This window comes from Podarcis filfolensis, assembly GCF_964270895.1.
Source record: "Podarcis filfolensis genome assembly, chromosome: Z".
Lineage (NCBI taxonomy): Eukaryota > Metazoa > Chordata > Lepidosauria > Squamata > Lacertidae > Podarcis > Podarcis filfolensis.
Window position 1 is genome coordinate 35,333,699 of NC_139617.1, and position 18,366 is coordinate 35,352,064.

The 18,366-nt window shown below is 44.9% G+C and overlaps 1 protein-coding gene across 2 annotated transcripts in view; it reads right to left on the reverse strand.

The window, feature by feature from the left end:
• The window catches only part of SURF4 (surfeit 4), a 19,052-nt gene extending 1,051 nt beyond the window's left edge, over positions 1-18,001 (reverse strand). The window contains exons 1-6 of one of the 2 annotated variants that reach the window (XM_083596592.1): positions 7,190-7,393; positions 5,370-5,410; positions 3,808-3,994; positions 2,171-2,247; positions 1,142-1,185; positions 432-618 (exon numbers count right to left, since the gene is read on the reverse strand). In XM_083596592.1, coding sequence (XP_083452718.1) covers positions 432-618; positions 1,142-1,185; positions 2,171-2,247; positions 3,808-3,913 — 414 coding nt within the window. In that variant the 5' untranslated portion in view covers positions 3,914-3,994; positions 5,370-5,410; positions 7,190-7,393. Of the gene's footprint in view, positions 1-431; positions 619-1,141; positions 1,186-2,170; positions 2,248-3,807; positions 3,995-5,369; positions 5,411-7,189; positions 7,394-17,660 lie in introns of those variants that run through there. The other variant, XM_083596591.1, reaches the window with a different exon arrangement.
• Positions 18,002-18,366: the final 365 nt, after the last annotated feature.

The following is an 18,366-nucleotide window of genomic DNA, read 5'->3' on the forward strand; positions in this document are numbered from 1 at the left end:
AGGGTTAAAACCTTTGTTGGGCTTATCCTTTACACGCAGTGGAAGGACACATTCCTTGTAAATACATTATTTTAGTTACCTATTGCTGTTTTAAAATCTGATATTAATGTCTTTGCTATTTTATTTTTACTGTATGACTTGCTTTGAGGCAGCTGAGTGCAAAAAATATGGCCAATGCATACAATAAATAACAATAGCATCTCATTAGGAAGGAGGGTGAGGAGAAAACTATAATCGGTTGACTCTGCCTGCCCATCCCTTGCTCTGGCTCCGCCCGACATTGGCCTCCCTGCTTTCCACCCTACCAGGATCAATAGGCACCTACCAGTGCTGGGAATAGGAGGAGCTGGAGGAGGAGGAGGCAAATCCCATACAAAAATACCTCTCCTCCTAAATAAAAACAAATTATTTGCAATGTTTGGGCCACTTACCGAAAAGAAGCTAGCATCAAAATGCAGCAGTGTCATAAACATGAGGACCAGCAGCACTCGTCCGCCCAGCTGCATGTACTGCTTAGGGGAACTTTCCCGCATGGTGGGGACTCCGGCGAACATGCTCTTCCCCTCTGACCGTGATTCAGCCAACAGCAGCAGCAGACCACCCCCCAGAGCAAGGTTCCTGTAGATGGTGAAATATAGTTAGTCCAAAACACACACACCTGAATACCTACACCAGGTGTGACAAGATTCACAAAGGGCTTGTGCACCAACAAAAATTAAAGTGACACAATCAAATATGCTGTTACAAGTCTTAAGATGCTTAAAGGTTATATGCTGGTTGCCTCTGGAGTTTTTGAGTGACAAGTCCCAAGAGTGAAAGTGGCTTACATTTTGACACCTGAGATGTATATATCTTTTGGGATCCACCTTATTTCTGTGATTGTAAGTTGTAAACAGTTTTTAACCTTGCGACTTGATTGTTGTCGCCAAACTGAGGCCTTAAGAGTGAAAGGCAGGTAACAGATGATAGCGATGGTCATAAAACGTTAAGAAACATTCAAAAGCAACCTTGACAAGCAAAATGCACAAGGGACGCTATAATCATTTTCCTCAATGCTGGCTGGTTAGAAGTGAATGATAAATGAAACTAAGATTAAATAGGCAAGAACTAGTAAAACGAGATAAAAGAGAATGAGACATACCTCATCAAAAACTTCAGATCCCATAAAATGCTGTATGCAATTGTCTAGGAGGAAACAACCAGACACGATTGAACCCTTTGCTTAAAACCACCTTTTCCTTTTGATCTTGAGGTTGAAGCAGCTAAATACTCCAAAAAGAAGCTTGGCATCTATCTGCTGATGCTCACTTTCATTGCTTCTTCTACCTTCCCTCTCCCACACTCTTTTTCTGTCCCCTATTTAGCACACAAACTCCTTGGGACCAAGGATCTGTTACGTTCACTTATGCTTTCTCTGCAAAGATCTATGCACATTAATGTCACTGTGTAAATAAAATGGGTTCTTTGGACAAGCAAGGGGTATGAGAGTGAAAATGGAGTAGCACTTTTTTGCTAAAGAAAAACAAATGCTTTACAGCCTTACTGCTAATATATTTTGCAAACATGTGAATGACTTAGAAGAGGAGGGTACCCATTTTAAATTTATTTTACTTCCCTGCTCCCAAAAACTTTGCAGCAGCTATCTCATAAGATAAGATCATAAGATGAGTCTGTTGGATCATGTCAACAGCTCATTTAGTTCAGCATCATGTTCTCACAGTGGCCGCCCAGATGCCACACTAGCAGGACCCAAGCACAAGAGCATTCTCCCCACAGCAACTGCAGTGTTGCTTCTGGCTGTGAGGAAGAGCATAGCCATCATAGCTCAGGGCTCAAGGGGAGTGTGCAGATTCCGCCTGAAGTACTGAATGTTACACTGCTGGACACGGGGCTGTTTTTAAATTTCTGTTTGCCCCCCCCCCCCCCATTGTGGTTTTCTTTGAGAAAACAAGACGTGTTGTTGTTTTTTCACTTCTACATAACTCAGGGCTAATGCGACCACGCCTCTTGTTTTGACTTCGAGCCCGTCAGCACTCAGACACCCTAGTTTGCTACTGGAGGGGCACTTGCGGGGCAATGGAACCTCCAGCTTCAGAGCCAGGAGGCGCAAGTGTGAATAGGCACGATTTTTCAGTGTTGTGCAATTAAGAGTTGGGATTGATTTCCTTACCTGGAGTGCTATAATGCCAAATAATCCAAAGCAGGCATACTGAACAAAGTTCCTACTCAGCACTAGGATGCAGCCACCTAGGAAAGGAGGCGGAAGAGAAGAAATAGCCAAGTCAACAGCATTAGTGCATCATGTCCCCCTTGCTAAGGTTCTGTTGACCCTCTTATGTTTTAAATCCTTGACTCGCCTGCAAACCTTTCTTGCTGGCTTGTCTCTTGAACCATAGCCTTCATTCCTCAAACTTTAGCAACATCAATCTCTTTAAAGGCAGCCTTGTTTTTAAGCACTAGTCCAGCAGCCACCAAATCACCTGCCTGTCAACCATGTGACATGGCCATGACATCAGCTGACCCATTTTCCTTTCCCACTAAAAGCAAACTCAGGGGACAGAGTGCTGACAGACATGGGAGCCAAAAGAGAGACAAAAACAAAGCGCATAGGCAAAGGTCCAGGGCTTGGCATGCACTGATGATCAGCTGTCATATACAGTCAGGTGAAGGGCTGTTGGGCATGGGTTGGCTGAAATCAGGTCCACGGAGTGGAGATTCCCCACTGCTCGTCTACAGTATATTAAGCCAAGAGTATATTAAGCAATTGTCACTGCAATTCACAACTAAGGAAATACTCCAAAGCTCACCTACATGAGCTGTTGGGCATCAAGCCATGGTGTACTGCTGCAGGATTGGAAAATGAGAGGCCTGTGAGTGGTTGTTTCTGCTTTATAAGCCACGGGGGGCGGGGTGAGAGAAGAGAATGGGTGAAGAAGAATGAAAATGACTCTGCAGGAGAATGTAAGGATGGTTGACTTGTAGAGGTGGCAACCATTTTAGGCATGCGTAATTGATGCACAATTGCTGATGTACAAGTCATTTTGGACCCAGAAGAGGCCGGAACGGGTGTGGGGGTGTAATGGGGTGCAGCATGCTTATGAATGCTCTGGCTATGCATGCAGGTGCTGGGAACGGAACACCCCCCCCCCCCCGCAAAAGGGTCACTACCTGTATTTATAGGAGGAACCTGGAAAGGCTGCCCACAATCTGACAGTATGATGACTGGGGCTCCTATCACTAAAGAGGGTGGGGGACCTCTAGTCCAAGGGCTTAACTTGGCCCACCTGCCAATCACTTGATACCGTGTGTGTTGTCAGCAGGAGGGTAAAAACACAAGCTGGGTTGGCCAGAAGGGTCTCCTTAAGTGTTGCTGATCAGCTGATCTGTGGGGCTTCAAAGCACAGTGCAGGGCTCTTTGCAGCCAGTCCCTTACCAAGAGCCCCAAATGGTGCTTTGAAGCCCTGCAGATCAGCTGATTAATGGGGCTTCAAAGCACCTCACCACTAGGCATAATTGTCAAATTTGGGGAGGGGTGATAAGGATTCGGCCTGCCGGATGTATCCGCTTCCCCACCCCTAGTTTTAAGAGGAGTGAGGGCAGCTTCAAAACCTGTCATCTGGCATAAAGGGGTGGGGTGGGGAAGGGGACTGTGAATGCTCTTAAGGGTTGTGATCTTGTAGAGGACATGCCACTATTATAGACTGGGCAGCTGTAGTCCAAGCAGAGAATTTATGGGTCCCTTGGTCCAGGAACCAGAATCTCCATTTAACAACAAGCATACATGGATCTCAATATTGTGCCACTTACTTAGCTGTCCAAAAAGGTTAATGAAGACAAAGATGGAGGCCAGGAAGTACCCACAGTTCCATGTGGCATCAATGTAGTCCCTCTGCTCGCTCCACTGGAACCACATGCGGATGCCATCTTCAAGGAACGTGCTGATCAAGCAGAGGCGGGCCACATGCGGGAGGTACTGTTTTGTCACTCGCAAGAACTGCCAGGGGAAAGAAACACAGGTGAGAAGAATGGGCAGGAAGCAGGGACCGCCTGGCTTCCTACCTGGATAGGGATGGCTTTCCCCTCAAAGCACAGCTGTGTTCTCCCTCCGGTGTCAGAGGTAGCACACCTCAATACTTGTTGCTGGGAATCGTGAGAGGGAAAGATTCAGGTTCTGCTTTCAGGCTTCCCTTAATGGGCCTCTGGTTGGCTATTGTAAGAACATGTTGGACTACATGGGCCTTTCATCTTATCCAGCAAAGCTTTTCCTAATGTCCTTAAGGGCACTTCCAAGTGTTTGGCTTGGGGAATGCCTTCTCATCACTTAAATGTAAACAAACCAAATTTGTATCTTGGGTGGTAAGGTTGACCCACCAGGAGATTCTAGCCAGAGCAAGTTCCCTCCTGATGCAGGAGCCATGCCCCTTGACGCACGTTACATAAATGGTGGAAATGGGGCACATGCCAAATGCATCTAGCTTGAAAATGTCTCCAATTGTATGACTGTACAGAGACCATGGCTAATCAAAACTGGAGGGGAGGGGGGGACTTGCAATGAACCAGCCTTTGAAAACTTGGGTACTCCCCAGATTTTATGGGACTACAACTTCTATCATGCCCAACTATCAGCAATGCTGCCTGCAGCTGATGGGAGTTGTATTCCAAAACACACACACAAACCAACCAAGATGGCACCAGGTTAGTGAAGGCCACTGTAGGCAGTCTAATCCCAGAGCTATAGCAAAAGGTCACACTAAAGGATTTGCTAATCCACCACCTTGTTTCTCATAATGCATTTATCTATCATCTATCTATCTATCTATCTATCTATCTATCTATCTATCATCTATCTATCTATCATTTCCTCATTTAATCCTCATAACAGCTCTGCGAGATAGCCAAGGCTGAGAGGTAGTGAATGGCCCACAGCTCACACAGTGAGCTTCATGGCCAAGTGGGGATCTGAACCTGTCTCCCAGGTACTCATCCAGCGCTCTTAACCATTATAACACACTGGTTCTCAATTGCCAGCCCTAGATGCTCCAAAGATGCCTCGTTTACTCCAGTACTGACCATTTATGAGACAAAAGGCTCAGAGATAAGTCTATTTAACCAGAGCCTTTTAACAGACCAAATTCTCCATGATTTCTTTTTTAAAGCTAATTTAAGCTAGTGGCCCTCTTCAGTGTACTCCATAATTTAAATGTACACACAGTGTAAAGTACTTCCTTTTGCTCATCCTGGATCTACTGCCAAACCAATCAGTTCAATTAGATGACTTTGAGCTCTAGCACTAGGAGAGAAAGAGTGGATTCTCTGCCCGCTCTCTCCCCAGAATGTATAATATAGATTGCAATCCTATGCCCACTTACCTGTGAATCCTTGCCTTTGCTTCCCTACCACCACAAAATTTCTGTGAACAGCCAAAATTTCCTGGTGTGAGTCCTTTTGCCCTGGGGCACCTTGAGACCAAGAGTTATGGAGACTTTTGCCACTCCATGTTCAGATGGTGCTGCAAAATGGTTTGTCTGTAACTGTTCAGGGAGGCAGCTTAGCTTCTTACCCCAAGTTTGAAGGATCTCTCAATTCAGGCAACTTTATATAGCAGGGGTATAGAAACTGTGGCTCTCCAGACATTGCTGGGCTCCCCCCTCACCTAAGCCCCAGCCAGTAGGGTCAATGGTCAGAACTAATGGGTACTGGAATTCCTGCAATATCTGGCAGGCCACAGGATTCTCCTCATTCCTGTTCTATAGTATTCTTTAGCTGCCCTTTTATTAATGTAAGCAGGGTGCCAGAAACCCTATTACAGTGGTACCTCGGGTTACAGACGCTTCAGGTTACAGATTCCACTAACCAGAAATAGTACCTCGGGTTAAGAACTTTGCTTCGGGGTGAGAACAGAAATCGCGCGGTGGCAGCAGCAGGAGGCCCCATTAGCTAAAGTGGTACCTCAGGTTAAGAACAGTTTCAGGTTAAGAACAGACCTCCGGAACAAATTAAGTACTTAAGCCGAGGTACCACTGTACGTTGTTTCGTTATCTTTTTTGGATTTGTTTTATCTTGTTATGGTTTTGTACATTTACTTGTTTCTCTTTATATTGGACAAAGCAATTTAAGAAATGGTTACAAAAAAAGAGGTTTTCCAGCTCCCCGCCCCCCAAAAAAACCCACCCTTCCTGGCACATAGAAAAAAAGCAAGTCAGGATAAAAGCTTCAGCCTAGCATTTCCCCCAATAGGCTAGCTTTCTGGATTCAAGCAGCGATACATGCACACACACTCCTACATTTATTTATACCAGGAAAGGCTTGCCACACTCGTTTCTGATGACTGGGTAAATGCACCCTTCACAGGAAGTAAGCAGATAAAAATAAGTCTTCATGCTGTTTGTTGAGCATGGTTACGGGACAACCAACCAGCAAGCTGGGGCAGATGAAAACTACATTGTGAATAATGCCAGGCAAGTAACTTCTGGGAGCTCACAACCGGGAGCTCGTGAACAGGACTCGTAAACAGGGGTGTTTGCAAGGATTGGTGGAGGAGACTGAAGAGAATCAGCTTGTTTCTTTTGGATTAAAGCTGGTAGTTTGTCCGAGCTGTTTGGAGGCTTGATTGTTTGCAGGCCTGGTCCTCACCAATAAGGAGGAACTGACTGACAAAGTGGAAGTACTTGGAAACTTGGGAGGAAGTGATCGTGTCCTCTCCTCCTAGGTTCATGATAGAGGCAAGGGAAAGGTGAGCGTAGTTCGGACAGGCACACTGGACTTGCCAATTTCGAAAAGCTTAAAGTGCTACTGGGTGAGATCCCATGGTCAGAAACATCTGACGAGAAGGGAGCCCAAGATGGATGGGAGCTTCTTGAGGGCAAAATACTGAAGGACCAAATGCAGACAAGAAAGAAAAGTGGGAGGTATCTAAACAAACCAGAGTTGCTGCATAAGGAGCTTACAGATGAACTGAGATTTAAGATGGACATGTTTCTTCGGCTGTGTTTGAAGCAAGAGGAACAACAAGCGAGTGGTAGGTCCTCTATGTGGAGAAGACAGAAAAATGCTATTGGGTGACAGAGAGAAGGTGGAACTGCTCAACAACTACTTTGCCTCTGTCTTTGCACAAAAGGAAAGCAATAACAGATTAATGATGTTAGGAGGGAGCTGCAGACCAAGATAGGAAGAGATGGTAAGGGAATACCTAGCTACTTTAGTTGATTTCAAACCTCCAGGGCCTGATAAGCTGCACCCAAGGGTACTAAAGGAGCTTGCGGTGTAATCCCAGAACCTCTGCCTATGATCTCTTAGAAAGCATGTGAGGTCCCAGCAGACTGGAGGTGGACAAATGTTGTCCCAGTCTTCCGAAAAGGGAAGAAAATAAGATCCAGGTATCTACCGACTGGTGAGCTTGACATTGATACCAGGAAAGGTTCTAGAACAGATTACTCAACAGTTGGTCTGTGAGCACTTAGAAAAGGATGTTGTGAATACTAAGACCCAGCACAGGTTTCTCAAAAACAAGTCATGCCAGACTAATCTCATTTCTTTTTCTGATGGAGTTAAAAAACTTGGTGGATCAGGGGAACTAGCCCCAGGAGCAGCATGGGAAGCGTTCGTGTGACACACCTAAACACTGCAGCCGACACACTAATGTGTCATGACACACAATTTGGAAAGCTGTGCATTAATGGTTCCTTGTCATCCAGGAAAAAAGTTACAAGTGGGGTGCCGCAGGGTTCTGTTCAACGTTGTTATAAATTACTTAGATGAAGGAATTGAGGGGGTGATCGTCAGGTTTGCAGATGACACCAAATTGGGAGGGATAGCTAATGCCAAAGAGGACAGAATTGGGATTCAAAATGACCGTAACAGATTGGAAAACTGGGCCCAAGCTAAGAAAATGAAATTCAATAGGGACAATTGCAAGATTCTAAACTTGGGCATGAATAACCAGCAGCACAAATGTAAGACCCCGGGCTTACCAGCAGTACATGTGAAAAAGATCTAGGGGTCTTAGTAGACCACAAGCTTAACATGAGTCAACAGTGTGATGTAGCAGCAAAAAAAAGCTAATGCTATTCTAGGCTGCATCAACAGAAATAATAGTACCACTCTATTGTGCCTGGAATACTGTGTCCAATTCTAGGCGCCACGATTTAAGAAGGATATTGACAAGCAGGAATGTGTGCAGAGGAGGGTGACCAAGATGATTAAGGATCTAGAAACCAAGCCTTATGAGGAACGGTTGAAGGAGCTAGGTATGTTTAGCCTGGGAAAAAGGAGACCGAGACATGGAAGATGAAGCAAGCTTGTTTTCTTCTGCTCTGGAGGGTAGGACTTGAACCAATGGCTTCATGTTACAAGAAAGGAGATTTGACAGTAAGAGCAGTTCAATAGTGGAACAGAATCCCTCAGGCAGTTGTGGACTCTCCTTCATTGGATGCTTTTAAGCAGAGTTTGGCTGGCCATCTGTCATGGATGCTTTAGCTGAGTTTCCTGCATTGCAGGGGGTTGGGTTAGATGACCCTTGGGAGTCCCTTCCATCTCTATGATTCTATGATTCTGTGATCACCAGACGTCCCCAACTCCTGATATCCACCATGCAACAAGGCAGGAATTTATGCAGCTCTCCAGGTTAAAATGCAAGTGCTGAGATTGCTTATACACACAGAGAGAGCAAGATGCAAAAGCAGTAAGTAAAAATCCAGACATGCTCACAGACCATACATGACTAACACACAGAATTGTACTTTTGGGTGGAACTAACCGAGGAAATCTGGAAGAAGAAACAAGGAGAAAAGCATGGAACATATTTACTCAAATTGAATAGCCTTTTTCATAGTTTCACGATTCCTCCCCTGATAAGAATTTTACAAGAAATCTGGCACCTTTCATGAAGAAATTATTTGTTAACTCATGTTACTATGTGGATACATATTTTCCCTTGTTTTTTTTGAACCCTTGCACTTGTGATGGTGATTAGATGTGACTAGATGCAAATAAACAAAATTTGAAACTGGGACAGAGGTTTGGCAAACTGTCCTGGAACCCTAAACATCTTAAATTCAATATTTACAACATGGTTCTAGACCTCTGGAGGAAGACACAGTGAGACATGCAATTACTGATTTCAGATCACACTTGTTAATGCTGATCATTTACATCAGGGATTGAGAAATCTGTGGCCCTCTGGACATTGTTGGACTACAGCTCCCATTATCCTGGCTAGGGCTGAGGAGAGCTGTAGTCCAACAGCATATGGAGGCCTGCACGTTCCTTGATTTACATAGTAGTTGCTTTTGGCTTTCTTGTTTCTCAGTTGCTTAAAACCTGCAGCTCATGGGTTGGCAAACTAAGGCCTGAGGGCCGGATCTGGCCCAATCACCTTCTCAATCCGGCCCACGGACGGTCCAGGAATCAGCGTGTTTTTACATGAATAGAATGTGTCCTTTTATTTAAAATGCATCTCTGGGTTATTTGTGGGGCATAGGAATTTGTTCATTCTCCCCCTCCCCAAAAAATATAGTCCGGCCCCCACCCACAAGGTCTGAGGGACAGTGGACTGGCCCCCTGCTGAAAAAGTTTGCTGACCCCTGCTGTAGCTCCTCCCCCTGCCTCACGCTCACATAGTTGCAACTGGTTAAATGTCAGAAAATGGTATAGAGATTATCTGATCTAAAGAAATAACCCAAATAGAAGAGTTATAGAGCTTCCTACAGGTGTGTGAAGCGGATGGTTTTGTTTTGGAAAACCCTGAGAGTGGGTAGATTATCCTACACTGTACATAATAAAAAGCAGCATGTTTTTCTCCTGTAGTTTCTATACTAATGGATCTACTGAGCTTGTGAACAGAGTACCTAGGGTAAGAATATAAAGATGTTGGAGAGGAAACCAGCAGCTTATTCTCTCTCAAGCTAAACCATTAGTGGGAAGGACTTTTATGCAGACAGCTTGGCTGCTAATGAGGTTACATGAATGGCCTGCCAAGCCTTGTAATGGAAAAGAGGGTAAAATAAACAACAATTACAGAGCACCTGGCTGCATTCAATTCAGATTTTCTACTGGGTCTAGTTTTCTTCAGGGCTGAGCTCTGGAAACGAGGCTTGTTGGGGAAGAGAAAGGGCAATTGCTAGTAGCAAAGGTCACCATCTTATGACGAGTGAGACTGTTCATCTCTCTAGCCCAGTACTGTCTACACTGATTGGCAGCAGCTCTCCAGGGTTTTAGGCAGGGGTCTCTCCTAGCCCTATATGGAAATGCCAGGGGTTGAACTTGGAACCTTCTGCATAAAAAGCAGGTGCTGTATTACTGAGCTACAGCTATCTAGCTAGCTAGCGATCATCTCGCTATCTACATTGCCTCAAGGCAATGTACACAGTGCAATAAACACAGCGAAGAACAGTTTTAAGGACCACATAAAATAACAACAGATAAATTTAAAAATAATATGAGGTAGACACCCGGTGGCGCTGTGTTCTAAACCACAGAGTCTAGGCCTTGCCGATCAGAAGGTCAGCGGTTCAAATCCCCGCGGCGGGGTGAGCTCCTGTTGTTCGGTCCCGGCTCTTGCCAACCTAGCAGCTTGAAAGCACATCAAGTGCAAGTAGATAAATAGGAATCGCTCCAGCGGGAAGGTAAACGGCGTTTCCGTGCGCTGTTCTGGTTTGCCAGAAGCGACTTAGTCATGCTGGCCACATGACCCGGAAGCTGTCTGCAGACAAATGCTGGCTCCCTCGGCCTATAAAGCAAGATGAGCGCCGCAAGCCCAGAGTCGTCCGTGACTGGACCTAACGGTCAGGGGTGCCTTTACCTTTAGACACACATTACAGAACCTATCCATTAAGCTGGAAAAGCCTATCAGAACAACAACAAGTTTCCATTGTTTCCAGAAAAGTGCAGATAGTGGGCACCTGTTGTTGTCTTGATGGGAATGCTGTTCCACACATCCATATTGAAAGATCTGCTGCGAATTACTATGAAGTAGGCTTCTGAGGTCTTTGGAACTTGACTATGCTCTCCTGTACACTGCAGGGACCTACTGTGTATATATGGGATAATGTGGTCTCTCAAGTTTTGGTGGCAACCACAAAAGGCTAGCAACCACAGCCAGCATAAATTAGAGAATCCCATATCACAATCCTACCGGTGCAATCGTAGCAACTTGTTTCCCCTTCAGGGTGTTTTAGCTTATCACAACCATGCTGGCATCACACAAATTAGAGCAGAAATGCCAGCCAATCCAAAAAATGATAGCTTGCAGAGTTGAATTTTCCATTCCTCCCCTTCCTTATCTAAAGAATCTTCAATTAAATCCCAGATTAGATGTTTTCAGGAGTTACTTGTTACACAAACGCCAACTGTGCAAATATCTCTCCCCACATACAGACATATAACCTGTGGTACATTGCTGCACTCCCCCAAAGTTGAATGGTTTTGCTTTGTAGTTGCACAGGTGGTAATTGGCCCGTCTGCTGGGGTAAGGGACATGAAGAGAAAATTATCTGGAGAAGTTGGCAGAGAAATCAATTTAGCTGCAAAAACCTCAACAGCTGCTTTGCAATTAAATTGCAAAGTACTGTACTTGCAAAACACTTGAGGCTGCCTTTTGCAACCATGGCAGAAGTGAATCAGTTGCTGCTAGAGGTTATGGTTTGCGTATATTTAAAAAATGAATATCCACCTTGCAATTTCAAGAGGATCCAAACACGCCCTCACACACACCAGATAATTTTGCCAGTTTGCACTCATTGGCTAGATCAACTGAAGGCAGGAACAGATTTGCATTTTACTAAACAATTCAAAAAATACTGCTTTCGTGCTTTAAAAAAAATCCTCAAAATGAAGAAAATTAAAAGCATCTTTTTCTTTTGAAATGAAAGCCAACAATTTAGGAAAGGAGTCTGGAAGATTCCTAAAGGGACCCATGGGGGGGGTGAACCCCTTGTGATTATGGGCCCATGTGGCAATGAGAATTCCAGTGGCAGAAATGCGAACTCTGTTCCTGTGTCAGTCCTAGGTGTGGGTAAGTTTTGGTCCTCCCGATATGGCTGAACTACAACTCCCACCATTCCTGGCCATGCTAGTTGGGGCTCATGGGAGTGGTAGTCCAGTAACATCTGGAAAGCTAAGGTTTCCACATACCTGGTCTGTCTTCTCACCCAAAAGCAGCCCTGCCATACCTCAATTTGTCCCCACAAGATGGGAAGAGCAGACTGTTGAAGACCAAGTAAGAAGCCTCATTCGTATTTGAACTAAGACAGACACATCCTTATTTCACAGCTCTGCCAACTCACCATTTGAACATTAGACCAACAGAGTACGTGGCTAAGAAGATGTGAGTATTTAAAAAACAAAAAAATCAGTGCGAAAAAAAGTTATTTTTAGTGAAAGTCATTTTGGGAAGGGCAAGAAAGATCTTCTCCTGGACAACTGGGCTTTCAGAATGTGTGTTTAAGAAACCTCATTTCGCAACTAGTGTAAACAAACTCATAGAAATAAACATGCAGATATACATATAAATGCACAGTTTCCTCTTTTTAATGGAAAGAAGCATCTGAGAATGCACTCTTGCAAAACTGGGCAGAAGATGCAGATCCAAAACATCTGTTGTCGCCCTGCATTTTATGGATTACAAAAATATTGACTTTTTCTATCCAGCTGATGGGCCTGCCAGTAGCATGGAAGAGACACAACTCAGGGTAGAGCATCTGCTTTCCATGCAGAAGGTCCAAGGTTCAATCCCAGGCATCCCCAGGTAAGACTGAGAGTATTGGCTATTTGCAGATTAGTTGCACTGCAGAAAGCATGCTGGGGAGACCACACATTCAAGAAATAGCTAAATAACTTTTGCTAAGTTTTAATAACAAAAACAAAAACTCCTTTTACACTAAATTACAATATATCAATAAGCATGACCCATCCACCAGGGTACTGAGAGAGCTACATGCTGCTCTTTACCCAGCAACTTAATTACCACAACTTAACAGCACCTGCTATACTGCTCACAGCTGTAAAACAAGGTCATGTTATTTGCTCTGGCCTTTAAAGAAATACACATCTTGTGGAACAATAATGAACCTTCAAATTTAAAGAGACCATTCAACAGGGAGAGCCCTGTCTGAAACCCTGAAAATCCTTTGCAAGTCAGTGTAGATAATACTAAGCTAGATGGACCTATGATCTGCCCTGCCATAAAGGCAGCTTCCTATGGTCCTAGATAATGCTTTAAAAAATATTGTTTCACCAAGGCACCTCTGCTCCTAGGACAATATTAAGGTGGGGTTTTTATTAGCAAGGGACATGGCTAGGAGGTAGAGTATCTGCTGTGCAAGCACAATGCAAGCACAATGGTTCACTTCCCTGCATCCCCAGACAGGGCTAGGAATGTCTCCTGCCTGAAACCCTGGAGAGCTGCTGCCAGCCAGTGAAGGAAATTCTGAGCTAGATAGAACAATGGTTTCTAGGCAAGAATGCTGACTTTTTAAAAATATGTATCATTACTAACGTGCACAGCACTTTGCAGAGTAGCAGTATACAAAAAGATTATTGGCACCTGGAGCATAATCAAGGTGAAGAGGCAAGGAGTTGAGATAAAGAATAAATGTGAGCAGATGGGGAGCTGTCAGGGGTGAGGATGGGTGCAGAATTGTTGAGCAAAGCCAGGAGGATGCAACTCATGTGCAGGGAATTTATCATGAATCAAATATTAGGGATAGAACAAAACTGGGCTGTAGAAGGTTTAAAAAGGGATGTAGCCATTGTGGTGCCCTCTAGGGTCCAGATGTTGTTGGATTCCAAATCCCATCAGCCCCAGCCAGTTCAGTCAGAAGTCAGAGATGATGGAAGTTGTAGTCTAGCAGCATCTGAAAGACACTGCAATTGTCTGGGCTAGCTAAAGGAGAATGAAGCTGTGTGGGAATTGGGGGGGGCTGAGAAAAATGGGATCATTATTACTGCTAACTCAGCATTTTTATATGCTTGCCTAAAGACATAAGATCATGGGTAGGCAAACTAAGGCCCGGGGGCCGGATCCGGCCGAATTGCCTTCTAAATCCGGCCCACGGACGGTCCGGGAATCAGTGGTTTTTTACATGAGTAGAATGTGTCCTTTTATTTAAAATGCATCTCTGGGTCATTTGTGGGGCATAGGAATTCGTTCATATTTTTTTTCCAAATATAGCCTGGCCCACCACATGGTCTGAGGGACAGTAGACCGGCCCCCTGCTGAAAAAGTTTGCTGACCGCTGCATAAGATCATAAGAAAAGCTTGCTGAATCAGGTCAATGGCCTACCTCGCCCAGCATCGTGTTCTCACAGTGGCTAACTATGGCCTGATGGAAATCGGAAAGGAGGCTTCGAGCACAAGAGCACTCTTCCTTCCAGAGGTTTACGGCAACTTGTATTTAGAAGCATTACCGCCTCAAACCACAGAGGCAGAGCACAGCCATCCTGGCCAGTAGCCATTGATAGTGTTCTCCTTCATGAATTACGTCCAATCCTCTTTTAAAACCATCCAAGTTTGTGGCCCTCACTGCCTCCTATGGGAACGAGTTCCATAGTTCAACTACGCGCTGCATGAAGTAGTACTTTCTATTATCTGACACTTCGTAACTTCAAGGTGAGCCAGGGCCTTCCTGAATCAAGGTACATAGATCAGTGGCAGAACATTCCTGCAGTGCACGGGGTTGGACTAGATGACCCTCGGGGTCCCTCCCAACTCCATGATTCTATTATTCTGACATCTGCTTTGCACCCAGAAGGTCACAGACACAATCCCAGGTATCTCCAGGTAGGGTTGGGAGATTCCCTGCCTGAAACCCTGGAGAGCTGCTGCCAGTGAGTATAGACCAGCCTTTCTCCACCTGTGGGTCCCCAGATGTTGCTGAACTACAACTCCCATCACCCCTAGCTAGCAAGGCCAGAGCTCAGGGATGATGGGAGTTGTAGTCCAACATCTGGGGACCCACAGGTGGAGAACCGCTGGTATAGACTATTCTGAGTTAGATGAGGGTCTGACTCAGTATAAAGCAGTTTCCTGTTTCCTATGCGCCATCTCAGCCACTATGCTACGTCTAGTTATTTGTCCCACTTTTTCTCCAAGGGGCTCACAGTTGTGTACACTGTTTTCCCCCCTCTCCATTTTATCCTAGCAACCCTGTAAGGAAGGTTAGCTTGAGAGTAAGTGACTGGCCCAAGGTCACCCAGTGCACTTTATACCTGAGTGAGGATCGGAACCCTTGTCTCCTGGGTCCTAGTATGGCAGTCTAATTGCTGCACTACAACAGCATCCCATACTTTGTTTGCTGGGGTAGTGTAGAAGTTCAGTCAAGCTGCTAAGCTCCAGAGCCCTCGATCATCAAATTATAAAAACTCTTACTGCAGAAGTGACAGAAGTCACTGTTACCATGCTTGCCGTCTCAGATGCCTTTTTCTTTTTTCCCCCCAGGGTAAATTAAGGTCATGCAGTTAAATGTATTTGTTACCAAGGGATATTATCCTGTCTCCAAACCAAAGAAAGCAGATAATAATGTAGGATGTAAACTGCTTTGAGATTTATTTTCTTAAATATAAAGCAGTATAGAAATGAAAAGAATAATTGTTATTATTCGTTTCATTTCTATAGTGCTTTATATTTAAGAAGAGGGAAATACCCTGGAGTACCACAGGATGTATGTACCTTTTTTGTAAAGGCAACACACCCACCCCAACATCACTTGCTGGTTCACTTAAGAGGCACCAGACACATCATACAGCTTAAGCTGTTGCCTGTCTCACACATGTTTTCCATCACAGTGCCAGACTGTGCTTAGATAAACCTGTACCAGGACAGGAACAGTTGACACTGGCTTATGAGATAATACCAGATTGTCTTTTCCTTTGTCCAAAAGGTAGGAAGCAGAGAAGTGTCTTTTACCTTCCACACACCTGAACAACAGAATGTGTCACCAGCTGCCTTTGGTAAGTGTTCTTCCCCTAACGCCAAAAGAATTAAAACAACTTTCAACACCTCCTGGTCATTTTCTTCTTAAAAAGGAAACCAGAGGAATAGTTTGGGGCAGTTTTCTACCTTCTCATAAGCTAAAAATAAATATACACAAGGGCAGTAAGGAACCAGGTGTCACATGAGCTGAGGAAAGGAAAGGAAGCTTGAATTCCATTCATTCATGAACACAGGGGATAGGGAGGAAAGTTTTTAGCCTCTTCACTTTTGATCCAGAGAAAGGTGAAGATTTGGCTCTTCTGGCTAATAAACAACCCTAGGATAAGATTGATTTGTGTTAGCACTCTATTTAATCTGGAGTCCCAAACAGAGGTACTGATGCCTCCAGTACAGAAATCAGTTTTTTTTAAAAAAAAAAGTAAGAAAAGACTTGGGGTTTTTGTAAACTTGAATACTACTCAAATATAATAGGTAAAGGTAAATATAAAACACAGACAAATGATCAGCATATTACCAATACACCGATCAATTTCCTCATGCTTTGTCCAGCATTTTGATAGGATCATGGTCTCCAAGAAAAACCTCTTTTCTGACTTTACATTACTTTGGAAATCTCCATATCCCCAAATGTGGAAAGTGTTTTAAATTAAATTAAATTAAAGTAAAGTAAAATAAAATAAAATAAAGTATGGGGGTAGTTCTTTGTGCCCCCACTCCAAAGGTAGGGTACATTAAATGACTCACACATTCTACAGAGGGAAAGAGAGATTATACTGGTGGTGGTTAGATACCATAGCACTCCCAAGATTCCAGAAGCTCATGGGTAGAGAAACTTCCATTATTTTCACATTTTCTTTCCCTTTCTCTCCCCCCCCCCATTTATAGACCACGTTAAATAAACACCCTATTCCAACATCTACTTCACCATTTTCTGGAAATTGTCAAATCTCTTACCTCCCTCAAGGATAGGGTAGATATAGCAAAGAAACGCACAGGACACGCCTTCATTTCGCTAACGTGCAACCCCTAACGTTAAAGCGAATCCCTCTAATCTCAGAGGCAAATTATTGCCAGTGGGGAGGAAAATCTATGATGTCTGAAAGTGGTCTTCTGTCCCATAATAATTCAGAGTTCTCTTTAAGGGGAATGGTGAGTTTCAGCTTGATTAGCTACTCGATAGGGCTGGCTATTCACAGGTGATCTGAGCCCCAATTATCGCAAGACGCAAACCTTTAGGAGGTTGAGGAGGCGAGTGATAAAACCCTGGCCCTCTTAACATGGCTTTAGTTTCTCATTCTGCCTGTGATGGGGAAGTAAGACTTATCCCACACCGATTAAGCGAACACTCTTAAGCAATCTTCCCCCGTCATTTTAGATTAGATCACTGAAAGATGGGGCCGCGCCCCTCAAATTTGTGCGGGTGCAAAGCACTCGGGAGAGGGGAAGGCTGATCTCCCGATTCCCTCTGAGGTGGATCCTATGATGTTGGGAACGAGATTGCATCCTCAACGACCAATTCCCCCCCCCCCCAAGCGCACACACACACAGCAGGCACAAAATACCAACACCCCCACTCCGCAAATCTTCTTCTCTCCTATATAATACAAAGAAGACGCGTGAAGGAAAGGGACTGGACGCTACAGAAATATCTGCAAAACCCCATGTGTGCAGTAAGGCCTCCTCTGCTTCAAGAGAAAGTGGGGCGAGGAAAGAGGAATGAATCCACACCCACCTGGTCTGCAAAATCCTCTGCGGTGCTCATCAGATCGTTCTGCCCCATGGCTAAGTGAGTGCTGCGGGAGTGGCGAAGGGAGCAGTGGGTTTCGCTCCAGGATGTGTTGGGTGCTGCGCCTGGGAGACCGGACTAGCCGCTCACTCAAACACACCCCCGACAACCCCTCCTGTGGTGGCTGCTGGCAGCTTGCTGCTGCTGCTCTTATTGCAACGAGGCTGCACAGGAAGTGGCTGCACTCGCTGCGAGAAGCACTGCCACGTAGGCCAACTCTTAAAGGAACCGCACGGGGCGGCGGAGCCTCTGAGGAATCTCGCTTTGGCTTGGGGAGGAGAAGCACCACAGGCTGACCCGGGAGGCCTCGCTCGTGGAAGTGGAGCCGGTGCACGTGGAGTCGCCCCACAGAAGGCCCCGCCACCCTTCCCGAGGCCAAGGGCGCAATCCCGTACGCAATGCAGAGGGACTGGAAATAAAACCCCAGTGAACCCTTAGCCTCTGAGCAAAACCTACATTTGGTGTATTAGGGTTGCAGTTCGTTTCTAAGGCATCTCGCAAGTAGGGAGTCTCCAGACCAATGTGTTCTGCAACTTTATTATTATTATTATTATTAATTTATTTGTTCACTTGTTATTGCCATGGTCTCTAAGCACCCTCCATTTAAAAACATAAACATAAGAAGCTAACTTATACTGAGTCTAACTAGCTC